Raw genomic sequence first — 15,845 nt, 5'->3', positions numbered from 1 at the left:
ACGCTGAGTGTTGAGGTGATAATCGCGGCTAGTGACCTACAATACGTTAAAAACTAGTCAACAATAAGTTTAATTAGCTTTGTAGCTACATTTCCTACATTCATTTTGGAAAAAAAATTATGCTTTAGAATACTCTAAGGTCGGAAGTTTGTGTTACAGTGAAATTTGATTACGCTAGGAACTGAAACAGAGTTCGTAATTCGCCTTAACCGAAATTCGTGTTGACCGATAAAACATACCATAAGAACTAATGTATTCCTGGCGGGACCAATATTTTTTTCGCGTTAACCGTGAGTTCTTCTTATGCAAGTTCATACTAACGAGGTTATACTGTACTCCTATCAATCAGACTTCTATGAACAGGGCATACTGAAACTGGTACCATGATGGGAGAAACGTGTTGAGAAGATTGGTGACTACATAGAAAAGTAGGTAATAGATGTAAGTTCATTTGTGATTTTTTATGATTTAACCTTTCCCCCAAAATCTTTGCATGAATGTCAGTCTTACAGAAAATGTGCAACATGTTTTGAAGGAGGGCCACAGGCAAGTTCTATGGGTTTTAAGTCTGCCACGTCTGCTGCTCCAGTCACACGATATGCCCATTCTGCAGCATCTCGGCAATGCTGCACGTTCAGTGAAAAAGAATCCTTTCCTGTTTCCGTCATAGCATCAACAATATACAGGTTGAACGGTAGAAGACAGAGACTGTATCCCTGTCTTTCCCACTGTTTTAACATGAGCACTTTTCACTTGTTTTTCATTATTATTGTTTCCTCTAGATTCTTGTACATATTCTATAGTACTCATTTTTCTCTACAACATACAGCTATTTTTCTAAGGATTGCAAATATTTTGCATCAAGTGTCAAACGAATTTCATGGGTTGACAAACCGAATGAGTCTTCCGTGATTTTTCTTAAGTCTTGCTTCCATTAACAAGTATAACATCAGAACTGCCTCTCTGTTGCTTTACCTTTTGTAAAGCAAAACTGAATAGCTTAATAATGGAAACTCCAGGTTGGAATAGCAATAATGTGGAGAAAGACAGAGCGCCACTTACTGTACAGATGACATGTTAAGTTGCAGACTGCCATAAGTAAAGTTTCTTTTAATTGTGCCTGCCTGCAACTTAATGTGTCATCCTTACAGTAAGTGGCAATCTATCTTTTCCTACACTGTTGAAATTGAATATCTAGCAGATCCTCAATTTTATTTGCCATTATCATACATATAACACCATTCTGGTGTGCCCGGTTCACAAAACGCTGGTTCAGATGTGTGTGTATGTGTGTGTTTGGTGCTTTCTTTTTCTGTAGCTCATCCCGGGATTTCTTCAGAAAGTCTGCAAAGTTTACATTCTCTTTTATGTGTGTCTCTTGATGACTCATCACATCTGCTATTCCTTTAGTGGTCTCCTTTACTCTCACATAAATATTTACATTCTGATCAGCAACTTTACTGTATTGGTCAATCTGATTGTATGATTGTTCTCCCATTTCTCGGTCCTTGTTCAAGTCGGAACATGTTTTTCTGAGAGTTCAATAGCATGTATCTACTGTCACAAATTCTGCAGGCTAACTCAAATAAATGGTATCCACTTTCTCATGATTTTGTAAATTCTGCTGGAATGTTACCTACCTGCTTTGCCTTGTTTGACAGCAAACTCTAGAAAGCTCTGTCACTCCAGCTCTAATGCTATGACATCTCTAACAGTTGGGTTGGACCCAGGGTATTTCTGCTGCATTTAAGATTTTCATGAGACATTTTTGCCCCAATGTTTCCAACAACTGTTAGGAAGGATTCATTGAATTTAGTGGCTGATGATTTGAATCTAACACAATTTGTTTTGCAACTTTTCGAAGTGAGTTGAACATCAATTGCTTCACCAAGTATATTGCTTTCACGCCAATACTGCTACAAATTGCCGAATTGGAAATTTGACAATATTAGAAAAAACTGATACCATAAAGATGACACATTGAGCTGCAGACAGGCACAATGAAAATTCCTAATACTGTTGATGTACCAACCTGGAGTTTTCTTCTTACAATTTTGAATTTTTTGTGCATACTGTATGTTTTCCACTTTATTGCTGAAATGGTGTTTCTTACAGTCTTCCGTGTGGTATTAACTCGATTCTGTGTGATGGATTCTTTATCTATTGAAAAAGTGGCTTGCATATCTGAAGTGATCACTTTGATGAACCCCACACAATCAATAACTTCCACGAACTACTTATATCTACACCCACAGTGTCCGCAGAGTGTATATGTCAAAGCTACCTACAATTATGCAATGCTTCATCCCTTTTTTAATCACAAGAAGAAGAAGAAGAAGAAGAAGAAGAAGAAGAAGTTATAACACAGAATAAGACAGAATGCAATTGAAATTATAATACGCTATTGGAACAACACAACAGTACACTTACAACTGTAGGGGTTATGCTGATATGCAGGTGGTGCATGCGATGTCCTGGCTGGTGATAGTGATACAGATGATGGTGCACATGTTGGTGTGTGGCTTCCCTGTAATACATTACAGTAATTTAGTTAACAACTTTATAAATAAATAACATTCATCACATAAAAAAGGTTGCTTGGCTGCTCAGTGGTCAACTGCCAGACTAAGGATCCCAACGACCCAGTTTCAAACACCAGTCAGTCCTAAGTTACTTATGTGTTGTGATCCACTTGTTTCACCTCTGGCTATGCTTGATAATGTGAAAAATGACACATTATACCGTGGTTTGGATTCCATGTTAAACTGTAGGTCCCTATAACTGGCTGGGTATGTCAGTTCACTGGTTGGAGGAAGGTAACAGCATACCATCTCTAACAGAACTATGTCTAGTAAAGCACTGTAGTGTTCATATCAACCTTCAGGTTGATAGCAGATTTACTTCCTTTAACATTCATGATATGCAAAAAAAAGACTGTTTTACAGAGTCATTTAATTAAGCTGTTAACTTAAAATATTTACAGAACCTTTTAAATTCCGACAGTTTGTTTTTTACCATGGTTAACCATAAAAAAAATCCTTACTTAATCTAGTCTCCTGTCACAGCTACATTAAGACAGATGTATTGGTATGAACTTCATTTTTTAGAATGTAACTATTGTAACTTCTACTGCTGCTAGTCCAGATCTCAAAGAGGTTAACTGCCCCACATTTTACTCTAAGAAGGCCTGATATGTATTTAAAGACTTCACAGTCTTGAGAACTTAGGATTTATTTGTCCTGAGCAACAAACTGATAACTGCCTTATACGGAAGTTTGTGTCGTTATACGGAACTGTCAGATCCAGCTGATGGGGTGCTACTTCTTGATAGAACTATAAGTGTCTAATTACAATTTTGGAACAGCTGAGCTTGATGTTTAATTTAAAAGTGATACTAGTCACTCTTGTCGACATGTGATACGACCAATGCAGTAACTGGAAGGCAAAAAGTTTGGTTTTGGCTTATTCTGCACATACAAACACAATTACAGAAAGAAAGTCTGATAACAACTACGAAAATGAGAACTTAATATAGTATAATATCTATTACATCTAGTCAAAAAAGCACATATTAATGCATGCACCAAACTGCATAAGGCCATGCACTCCATCATTTTTACTGGGATGACAATTCAAAGGGCAAGCAAAGTAACACAACACAAATATATAAATAAATATCAATAAGCAGATAACTTTGTACAATGTTCATAATATCTTAAGGGTTCAGCATTAAAGACTAATAACACATACCAACTACACATTGTCTCAATAATAAGAGTATACAATTTTGATGAAACAGTTGGTGATTTCAAGTATAATGGATTCTTGTTTACACTCTGGACTGTGGTCAGTATTTGTTACTGAAGAGGCATGCTGATGCTCAGTAATGACAAGATCTACCATTTACCAGCTAATTGTTAGCAGTTCACGCCACAAAAGACATTGTCAGTAACGTGTGGAAACAAACATAAAAGAGAGGAGATAGTTCAAACAAGTTACTTCATTTTGTATCACGCTGTATATGGAGATGTTCAAAATTGAGGCCACCAATGTAAAACCACTCGAATATTTAACAAAAGACATTTTTAATTTTTTTCACCAATGCTGCTATTTATTAATATTAAAAATGTCTTTTCTTCAATATTTAAGAGTAGTTGCATGACCTGACATATTGAAAACCTTTATACACTCAAATACTGTTACATCTCAGAAGACGAAACCAACAGCCATTTAGCCACTGTGGGTATTACTGTCAAAACCTGAACTCAACAAGTGACTGTTTTTGCAATAGTAAAGTGATATATTTGCTTAGACAGTGTTCATAAAGTGGTATCAGTGACAGTTTTAATATCTGTATTGAATATATAGCTGCTCATATACCAAACATCAATTTTTTTAAAATATTGCTATCTCCAACATGTGTAGTAGGGATTACACAAGCTTTGCACAGTCAATTATGCTGTGCAACAGTGGATAAAGAAATGCCATGTGAACAAATTAGCAAACTGATTGGTAAGCCAGTCATCACATCACATAATGGAGGGGTGCCAAAAAATTCAACACATCGATACAACAGCTGCAGAAATGAATAACTCAAAAATGGCAATAAGATGATTTGGTGGAGAAAAAATTCAACAATCAACGCAGTAAAACACGGAAATTACTATGAATTGAAATTACTATGCATTAATGCTATCTCAACAACGTGACAGTGTTCGCATTGGCAACTTGTATGCACCAAGTGATGTAGATTCTTTCACTTCATTCGTAGAAAGCAGGCTGCACTCTATGGCTCTTGGCAAACTAATTAGCTGGGAATGTCAGTTGTTATTGAAGCACATAATTAACATTCCAGCATCAGGAAAAAAGCTCTGTGAAAATTGGAAGTGTGTCATGACTAACTGCAGAGACAATTCTCCAAAATTTTCTTCTCTAAGCACAGCAGATTTGAAGGCCTACATACAAAAGTTCTTACTATTAAACTGGGAATAAATAGACACATAGAAATCTCCATAATAGAGGCATCATTTGTAACAGTGCAAGGTGAGACTGTTCTACTTGTTCTCATGAAATATTCATTATTTACTATACATGGAAAAAATGAAACAGCGAAATTTTTGGTGACTTAAAAGGTGTTTATTTGTAGATTGGTATAACTCATTTCAAAGCTCACATTCGCCTCTTTTCAACATTGTTTTCCTTTTTTCAAAATCTTAATATTTCAAAAATTATTTGTATTCAAAATTTTTATGTTCTAGAATGTTATATTCTTACAATTTAATTATTTCCAAAATTCTATACCACAGTTTTTCAGTCTTGATTTTTCTGTTTCCAAAAATGCATAATTTCACTAACATAATTTATTAGTTTGTTACGTAGTCCAATTATAAAATTTTACTGTACTTAAATTTTTTGGCAAGCTTTGGAAATCCTGGTACACATTAAAATCACCCTCACAAAGTAGTAAGTATGGTTTTGACATTATATATTTACACACATTTCAGTTAAACAGACTTACTTCTTTAGCTACTGAATATTTGTGCCCTTTAATACTGATGTCGTTTAAATCAATAACTAAAACATACTAGTTCAGTATTACACCAATTTGCAGTTTTCTACATTATGTGTGCCTATAAACAGGTGTAATTTGTAATTTTTAGCTCAGTTCTCATTAAGCAGCCCAGGTCTGCTAGTGAAATTGTAAACATTGTGTAGTTTTTGGTTTATGCAATTGTCAGACAGTTTATAATTAACTACAATAATGTATATAAAATGTATATTTTGGATGTGTGCTAAGCCCTAGCTATGAACCTGTGCACAATAAGTCTCTCATCATTCATACAGCATGATTATTATATCAGAATTGTGTATGCAAGAGGTTAGTCTACCACCAGTGAACTTTGTGAATGTATGTTGACCAGCGTAGCTTCTTAATCGAGGTCAAATAATGAAGCTCCTAAATGTTACAAATCTGATCAACAAAACGGGAGCATTGTGCGTCAAATATGAAAGCATCAAAATCATTTGCTACAGTGTTGTTTATTTGTTTTCACAAGCCGATTAATAGTGGGACGACGATCCAAGAAGACAAGTTGTGAGACTTCTGAGGTGCAGTTGCACCTCAGTAAGCTCACAACTTGCAAACATATGAGATATTGTAAGGTTATTGCAAGTTGGTGATTCAGTAAAATTATAAAGCTGGATGGGGAAAGGTAAGATAGTCATTAGTAGTTCGTGATTTAACATTTCGATTCTAGTGGATCCTACAGTTTATTTATATTCATGGTTGGTTGGTTGTTTTGGGAGAAGAGAACTAACAGCAAGGTCATTGCTCTCATAGGATTAGGAAATCAGCCATGCCCTTTCACAGGAACCATCTCGGCATTTGCCTGGAGCAATTTAGGGAAATCACAGAAAACCTAAATCAGGATGGCTGGACGTGGAATTGAACCGTTGTCCTCCCGAACGCGAGTACAGTGTGCTAACCACTGCGCCATCTCACTCGGTTTATATTCATGGAGATCACTGCCCAGTGGAAGTCTACACACTATCTGTTTTAGAATCCTATGACCATTTACTGTTTAGACACGGTAGGACAAGATGTGTAGTTACTCATCCCCCAAATAGAAAGTGACAAAACACACAATTTCTGCCTCCCAACAAGCCAACATCACTTCAATGTAAACACCAGCACAGCCATCTTTGGCTCACAGTAGCTTGCTCATGCCATTATGCCAATAACATAGATGACAGGAAAGGCAACATTGGCTGCTACACCATCAGAGTCACCCCCTCAATCTCCTTTACAGTACAGCCAGCCACAACAGCAGTAACGTACAACATATCAAGACTACAGAACTACATCAAAACTCTGTAATCCAACAACAAATATTTTTTCTAGAATTTTCTCCTCCTCTTGCCCCAGTGGGTCCTAACTCTTGTTAACTAAAATATTACAGTCTAAACCAGCAGTGTGATATTGCTAATAACCTGTTAACAATACCTTAAATATAATTATGAGTGCAATGAATTATTTATGAACTGTTGTAGGTCTATAATTAAGAACAGATTCAATTTGGATGTTGATCCAAAATATGTTTATGCCACTCAGAAGATTTGACATTTTGAAGAAAATTGGTGATTTTGGTGTACAAAGATTTGCTGGAGTTGATATCTGTTGCTTGTAGCAACAAAGGTCAACAGCATGGATCTCACTGTGGTGCAAATTCAGTTCAGGGTGTATACGTGGACGAGGAAAAAAAATTCCCCGATTTTCCCCGGCATTCCCGGTTAAAAGTACATTTCCTGCTGGGTGAAAATACACTCTTTCCGTGTTAAGTGAGAGTATACTTTTCCTCGGAACTGTAAAACTTATCAGTCTTTTGAATGGTTATGGCTTTATACACGGGGGTAGAATTTTCCGACACTTTAGAAAACGAAACCTAGGGAACCAAACACGTTTTGGTAAGATGTCTGACCTGCAGCAACATGTACACTGCACATCGTCATATTACGAAAGTAGAAATTCGAATTCCACCAAACACCGCATATTACTTTCGAAGCATTGAAATCGTGATTGTGATGCGCTTTTGTAAGCCAGTCGTAGCTTACGTCACGTGATCTCGCCAGCCGATGACAGCGGATATTCAGAACATAGGACACGTGATGATGTCGGCCAAATGCAATATCACTGTTAGATAATGCGGACACACAAGTAGGGAAAGTTAATGGTTTAAATTAATATACATAGTGTTGCTACAAGAAAAGAAAAGCTTTCCCATATAATGTTGCCCCTTTTTTGGGCGTGTTACACTTTAAGATACATCACAGAAATGTGCCAGTAAAATGTTTAAGAACGACATAAATGTTAGATCTTCTGCGCTCGAAATTATTCCAAATCATCGTACTAAAAGAGCTGATTTTTAAATTAAAAGTCAAAAGCTCTGGGATTTATGAAATTCATCGTACATTCTCACACACAGTTCATCTTGCATAAAAGGAAATTTACTATGAAAGTAACGCTTTTCAAACCACCATTCGCAATATTTTCAGCACTTGCCAGAGGACGCCTGATAACAAACGTCTTACATAATGTCATAAAAGAAACAAGACATTAGAGGATACTCTAAGGGCACGGGTATTTCGTGAACCATACTAAAATGCATAATTCGGCTTAAAGTGCACATTCGTATGTTCAGATTCAGATGTAAATAATCTTGGAGTACCAGTACTGTATTATCTGATGTTTGGTTCTTCAATATGGCATAATGCCATACGTTCTAGAAGATGAAAACACGAACCTGAAATGCAGTGAACAGTTGAAACTAGCCAATAGTGTGGAATTAAACACTCAGTTTCAAATAAATTGGCAATAAATTGGCTGGTTCAGCAGAAAAGATTAATAAAAACCAAATTTCTTTAGCAAATAGATAGAAATAACTTCATTGTTCTGCAATGCGATTAATGCTTCACTGTCAGAAAGGGGAAATAAAATAAAATCTGAAACTAATAACATATTTTAGCCTTCCGTAATTATGTAATTCACTTGACAGCTCCCCGTCACAGAAATCAGTTTGGTTTTCATTTGACGCAAGAGCAATAAACGGAAAGGAAACAGCAAAATCACCAAACGTAAACAAGGGTCATGTGAGACTACCCACTTCCGCATTACAACTTAAGATTGCTCTGAAGATCTGCACCGGATCTACGATATTTCCGAACTGGTGCAATACTAGATAGAGGCGCCCCCCACCCACGAGCGTTTGAGGCAGGACACCAAAAACTTAAAAAATCGACTTTTCAAAAAATGTCCATTTTGTAGCGCACATCTTTCTGAAGAGTCTGATACATAAAATATGTGTGTTTGAGGAAATGTAAGACATATTGTTTGGTCTTAAATGTGCCAAAGTGCAGTCCCACGCCTCTTCACACAGTATTCTGTCACACGTCACTGTATTTCGTTCTGTGGACCTCAAACATGTAACATTTTGTAATGGGTGCCATCAAACTATATTCAGGACAGTGGAAATTAAAATTTCCTGTGGTGCCTCTCCTGCTCCCAATCGGTCGGTTTGACGACCTGCCCCTGTTTAAAAAAAACTGACAATAAATACTGGACGGGATTATTTGTAACCGGGAGAACAGTAACTCTTCAGAAAATTTGCACTCTTTATTGCCTGTTAGCTAATAACTTTATGTTTTGCGTGACATAAAATTAAAGGTAGGATACATAAAACCAGTAAAGACAATAGACAAGCAAGACAGTACACATTTCTTCAATCCTTAACTCCTTGCATTGTTTTCCTCACTAACCTTAGTACAGCTTTACATGGCATGCTTTCCTTTTGGGTAAGAATCTATTAGCTCATCAAAGTTCGTCAAATGTTTTGCTACAAGAAAAAACCAAATGTTGTCTAATACTGAAAATGCTATTAATATGAATAGAATACAAGACTGGTGTGGTTTCTCGATCTGATTACGTGTATTTTGTCATGAAATAGGTCTGCGTAATATTGCAGCAATTGTAACACACACCGAATAAAAGACACTCTTTTGGCACAAATGGTCATTTTCATAACACAACAGAATATAATCATGAAGTACCAATATCAAATGCCTATTAGGCCTACTACAAGCAAAAGGTTTCATGTTAAGAAATAGTTTCACATTTCATTCATATGCTCTAGATTCTGAAGCAGTAGTACGAAATTTTTATATAAATTTGGAGTGGTTATATTCTTCCATAATTTGTATGATATTTCTCATTCTAACAATCTTGTCATCACTAAGTCTGTGACTATTCCTGTCAGGGTTAAAATTTATTCTCCAGTTAACTTGACTAGCCCTGCCACAACCACCGTTTTAGTTATCCCGCGTTTTTTCTCCGTTTAGGCATTATTACGTGTTCGTAGAACGCGTTTTCCACGCTGCTCCCACAACAGAACTTTAGCAGCTGCTAGTCGGGGACTGAACAACTGGCCCTTACCAGTGTAGCATTCTGACAAAAAAGTGGGATAAGGTACTACTCATACGTGACTCTACTGCACATGGCATGAGCTCACTCGCAACTGCTCAAATGAATCTACTGTAAGCAGTTGTGACGTCATGCTCATTGGAGTCAATTTGCTGTTAGGAAGCATTGCATTGTCTTCCTAAAGCCGTTGACACATTTTGCTGTTGGCAGATGCTTGTGTGAGCACTGTGTTTTGTTGCTGTATATGGCACGTTTCCTTGGCAACTTTGTTTTATTTTCGTTTTTATTCTCTCTTTCAAGTTTTATTGCTGCAGTATTATTCTGCAGTAGCAAAATACAGTAATATCCTTTGTTAGAGTATTGGTTCTTACCGGTCAATGTTACAAAAATTTAACCGAAAACTAAAACAATGAAAAATTCCCGGAATTCTAAAAAATCCTGGGTTTTTCCTGGTTTTCTCCCAGATGAAAAAATTCCCGGGTTTTTCCCAGATCTCCCGGGTCATATACACCCCGCCAGTTGGTAGCACTGTGAATTTCAATGATTCACATAAGAAAAAACAGGGAATCAAAAGTAACATACTGCAGTCACTTTCCACCTTAACACAGGTGCTAAATTCGGAAATCTAAAACATAGCAATTTAGTTCGAAATGAAGTGAATGAGCAGTTTTAGAGATGTGTACAAACACAATACATGTTCAAATCTCAGAGTGTTAGAACAAAGCAAAGATTCAGATGTGACTGCTATTTAAGGGTCTACACTTGCTAGTTGATAATAAAGTATGAGAAAGGATTTAATCTCAGTTCAAGCTTCCAGAGTTGGTGATCATGTGCGCATGAGGTGTGCTTGCTTGTATGAATGAATGGGAGATGCTTCTCTTTCCTTTCTTAATGAAGGCTGTGACAGAAAGCTTATGAGTAAGTGTCTTTAACTGTGCTTCTTTGCAACTCAACATGTCATCTTCACAGTAAGTAGCAATTTATCTTTTCCTCACATTGCTGACATTCCAATCTAGAGTTTCTATTGCTTAATATGGACATTTCAGTATACAAAAGTGCATTCAATATATGACAAAGTTTTATTATTTTAAAAATCTGAGTAGAGAAATAAAAAAGGATATTAAGAAGTAGTGATCTTTGTCAGAAAGCTAAAGAAAATAATATACAAATAAACTACTCATTGTATTCAGTAATTCCTGAAGCAATACATGACATTACAGCCGCAGATTTTTCTGGTCCTTCGCCAAAGTGCAAGGGTGATGTTCCTTATTTTTATTTTATTTTTTGTTCTGAGTAGGCTATTGGTCTAAATCTTTTAAGCTTTAGTCTCCTTTAATACAAAATTATTTATATTTGATTAAATTATCAAGTACAACAACTGTAATCAACTGTCTAACAGATTACTTCATGGATGTAGGCAAACCAAATCGCTTACTTGCCAATAATGGAAGGGAATTTATAAGTACTTTCAAAGAAGTATGCCATGGGAAGGTGTTAAAACATATACTTATTTCAAAATATCACCCACAATCCAATTCCTCTGCAAGAATTATGAAAGAGATAGGAAGATCTACATCTACATATATACTCCGCTAGCCACCAAGCGGTGTGTGGCGGAGGGCACAATTCGCATCAATGTAATATCCCCCCCCTCCCCCCCCCCCCCCCCCTCTGTTCCAGGATCACATGAGGGAAAAACGATTGTCTGAACACCTCAGAACGACCTCTTATTTCCCTTATCTTTGAATGGTGATCATTGCACGATTTGAAAGTTGGTGGTGATAATATATATTCTACATCCTCTGTGAAGATCGGATTTTGAAATTTAATAAGCAGCCCCTTCTGTTTAGTGCACTGTCTATCTGCAAGTGTGTCCCACTTCACACTTTCTATGAGATTTGTAACACTCTTGTGATGGCTAAATGTACCAGTCACAAATCTTGCCGCTCTTCTTTGGACCTTCTCAATCTCTTGAATCAGACCCAACTGGTAAAGGTCCCACACAGACGAACAATACTCCAAGACTGGACGAACTAACGTGTTGTAAGCTATTTCCTTTGTTGAAGGACTGCATCGCTTCAGGATTCTACCAATAAACTGCAATCTAGAGTTCACCTTACCCATTACTTGTGTGATCTGATCATTCCATTTGAGATCATTTCGAATAGTCACACCCAGATACTTGACGGACGTTACAGCTTCCAAAGACTGGGCATTTATTTTGTACTTGTACATTAATGGGGATTTTCGCCTTGTTATACGCAGTAGGTTACACTTACTAATATTGAGAGATAACTGCCAGTCATTACACCACGCATTTATTTTCTGCAAATTCTCATTGATTTGTTCACAACTTTCGTGTGATACTACTTTCCTGTAGACTACAGCATCATCGGCAAACAGTTCAAGGCCGCTGTCAATACCATCAACCAGATCGTTTATGTAAATCGTAAAAAGCAGAGGACCTATTGTATTGCCCTGGGGCACACCTGAAGTTATGCTTGTTTCTGATGAAGTCGCCCCATTCAAGACAACATACTGCCTCCTGTCTGTCGGAAAACTTTCTATCCAACCGCATATGTCATTGGATAGACCGTAAGCGCACACTTTTTGTAGCAAACGACAGTGCGGAACTGAGTTGAACGCCTTTCGAAAGTCGAGAAATATGGCATCAACCTGGGAGCTGTATCTAGAGCCTGTTGTATATCATGTACAAAGAGGGCCAGCTGTGTCTCGCATGACTGCTGTTTCCTAAAACCGTGCTGGTTTCTGCAGATGAGCTTCTCAGAGTCTAGAAAGGTCATTATGTCTGAACACAAAATATGTTCCATGATTCTACAACAAATCGATGTCAGTGAAATTGGCCGGTAATTATGCGCATCCGATTTTCTACCCTTTTTATAGATTGCTATGACCTGGGCCTTCTTCCAGTCCCGTGGAACTTTCTGCTGTTCCAATGATCTCTGATAGATGATGGATAGGAATGGTGCTATATTTGTAGCAATAGCACAGTCAACATAAAATATTAAGGGGATACCGTCTGGGCCAGATGCCTTCCTGGTGTCTAAGGATCTTAACTGTTTTACAATCCCAGATACACTAAACACTATGTCAGCCATCCTTTTGTTTGTTCAATAATTGAAAGGGGGAATGGTGCTGCAGTCCTCTACTGTAACTGAGTTTTTGAAAGCTAGGTTTCAAATTTTGGTCTTCTGTTTATCATCATCAGTTACATTACCCGTACTGTCAGCAAGAGAAGGTATTGAATTATTTGTAGCGTTCATAGATTTTACATGCGACCAAAATTTTTTGGAGTTATTTTTAGAATCTGCAGACAAAATATTGCTTTCAAATTCGTTAAAAGAATCTCTCATTGTCCTTCTGACAGCTGCTTTCATTTCGCATAATTTCTGTAGGTCAGTGGGGCAGTGACTATGTTCAAAATGACTGTGCAAAATTCTCTGCTTTCTCAGCAACTTCCTAATATGTTTGTTGTACCAAGGCAGATCCTTTCCCTCCCCTATACTTTTGCTAGGCACATACTTCTCTAGCAAATGGTGGACAATACCTTTAAATTCCGACCAAAGATGCTCAATATCTTTGTGTACCGCGGTGAATGCTTGGAGCTGACTATGAAGATATTCATTAATGACACTTTTATTTGCTTTCCCAAACAAGGAAACTCTACGCTGTTTCTTTGGGTTTTTTGCAACTTCCACTGACATAGAATCCACAACGACATTATAGTCGTTAATACCTTCTTCTACATTAACTTCCTCAAAAAGAACAGGTCTGTTTGTCACCAAGATATCTAATATGTTCCCACCTCAAGTTGGTTTTCTAACCAATTGTTCAAGGTTGTATGTTGAGAGCGCTCCTAGAATAACTTCACATGAATCTTTGCTTCTGCCCCCTGTGATAAACGTGTAATTTTCCCAGTCAATGGATGCTAGATTAAAATCTCCATCTATAACTAATGGATAATTTGGATATTTACTTCCTATGTACTCAAGACTTTCCCTCAAACATTCTGCGACGTTTGTTGAGGATGCTGGTGGTCTATAAAAACATCCTAATACAATGATCAATCCTTGTCTGATTGACAGCTTTATCTGGATGAGAATGATCCTGCAGTTTCACAATATGCTTAATGAATTTACTTCATTTATCAATTGAACTTTCCCCAACACAAGTGTTCAATACAAAATTCACAGGAGAATTACTGATAAATTTTTTCTTGGCCTGAAATAAAAGAAATAACACCTATTGATTTACAAGAAAAGATAGAGAGGAATTTAAAACAACAGGAGCAATGCTAAGTGCAAGAATATAATTTAAAGGCAAGTGTCCTGGACTGTAAACTTCATGATGTGGTTGTAGTGAAAGTCTTTCATCCCAATTCACAATTAATGAAAGAAACAAGCAGGTCTTCCCATTGCTGATAACGGTCCATAGAAAATTATTATGAGGACTGCACATCTGGATGATGCTTTCCTAACAGATCTGTCGAATTGAAAACAAAAAGGTCTATGTATTATAAACATGATCAAAAGATGTGCGTCTAAGAAACACTCCTCAGATAAATTCATAATCTGTGTCAATTTAGCAGATTAAGGCCCACCAAGTATCATACTGTCTGCTATATTTCTTCAGCTTCAGATTTCCGTATAGCAGTCTCTTGTTTCTTTCCCAGTCTTCTATAGGATTTTGAGTGGTCTTTAACTATCCTAAACTTCACAACTGACATAGTTTTGTATGAGTATGTGGAAAACAATAAAAACTAACAAACTTTAGCCAGCAAATAGACTGCAGAACATAGATGAGGGTGACACCTCCACCTCCCCTCCCCCCAAGTGGTGCTGTATGTTAGTTCCATTACTTTTGACAGGGAGAATCGAAGGGGATGTAGCCTTACCTATGACACATAAATGTGATGGGCTAACATCCAGGTACGATTGTTAAACAATTGTTGAACTACATAATAGAAGGACACTCAGAGCTACAGTAATGAGTGGTTATGTAGAGTGCAGTAAAATAAATACAATGCAGAAGTCAGATCAAAAACCAGGAATAAATACGAGCTACGGTAGGAGAAATATTGAATTTAATTGACGAAAGGAGAAAATATAAAAATGCAGTAAATGAAGCAGGCAAAAAGGAATACAAACGTCTCAAAAATGAGATCGACAGGAAGTGTAAAATGGCTAAGCAGGGATGGCAAGAGGACAAATGTAAGGATATAGAGGCTTATCTCACTAGGGGTAAGATAGATACTGCCTACAGGAAAATTAAAGAGATCTTTGGAGAAAGGAGAACCACTTGCATGAATATCAAGAGCATTGATGGAAACCCATTCTAAGCAAAGAAGGGAAACCAGAAAGGTGGAAGGAGTATATAGAGGATCTATACAAGGGCGATGTACATGAGGGCAATGTTATAGAAATGGAAGAGGATGTAGATGAAGATGAAATGGGAGATATGATACTGCATGAAGAGTTTGATAGAGCACTGAAAGACCCAAGTCGAAACAAGGCCCCGGGAGTAGACAACATTCCATCAGAACTACTGACAGCCTCGGGAGAGCCAGTCCTGACAAAATTCTACCATCTGGTGAGCAAAATGTATGAGACAGGTGAAATACCCTCAGACTCCAAGAAGAATATAATAATTCCAATCCCAAAGAAAGCAGGCATTGACAGATGTGAAAATTACCGAACTATCAGTTTAATAAGTCATGGCTGCAAAATACTAACGCGAATTCTTTACAGACGAATGGAAAAACTGGTAGAGGCCGACCTTGGAGAAGATCAGTTTGGATTCCGTAGAAATATGAGAACATGTGAGGCAATACTGACCCTACGACTTATTTTAG

The 15,845-nt window shown here is 37.2% G+C and overlaps 1 protein-coding gene across 1 annotated transcript in view; it reads right to left on the bottom strand.

Moving 5' to 3' along the window:
• LOC124613825 (E3 ubiquitin-protein ligase arkadia-C-like) overlaps window positions 1–15,845 on the bottom strand; it is a 290,726-nt gene that overhangs the window by 49,126 nt on the left and 225,755 nt on the right. The window contains exon 10 of the mRNA XM_047142547.1: window positions 2,431–2,527. Coding sequence (XP_046998503.1) covers window positions 2,431–2,527 — 97 coding nt within the window. The remainder of the gene's footprint in view (window positions 1–2,430; window positions 2,528–15,845) is intronic.

Source organism: Schistocerca americana, chromosome 4 (genome assembly GCF_021461395.2).
Source record: "Schistocerca americana isolate TAMUIC-IGC-003095 chromosome 4, iqSchAmer2.1, whole genome shotgun sequence".
In the NCBI taxonomy this organism is placed as follows: Eukaryota; Metazoa; Arthropoda; class Insecta; order Orthoptera; family Acrididae; genus Schistocerca; species Schistocerca americana.
Note: the sequence above shows the minus strand (reverse complement) of the source record. Positions and strands in the feature narration are given on the sequence as shown.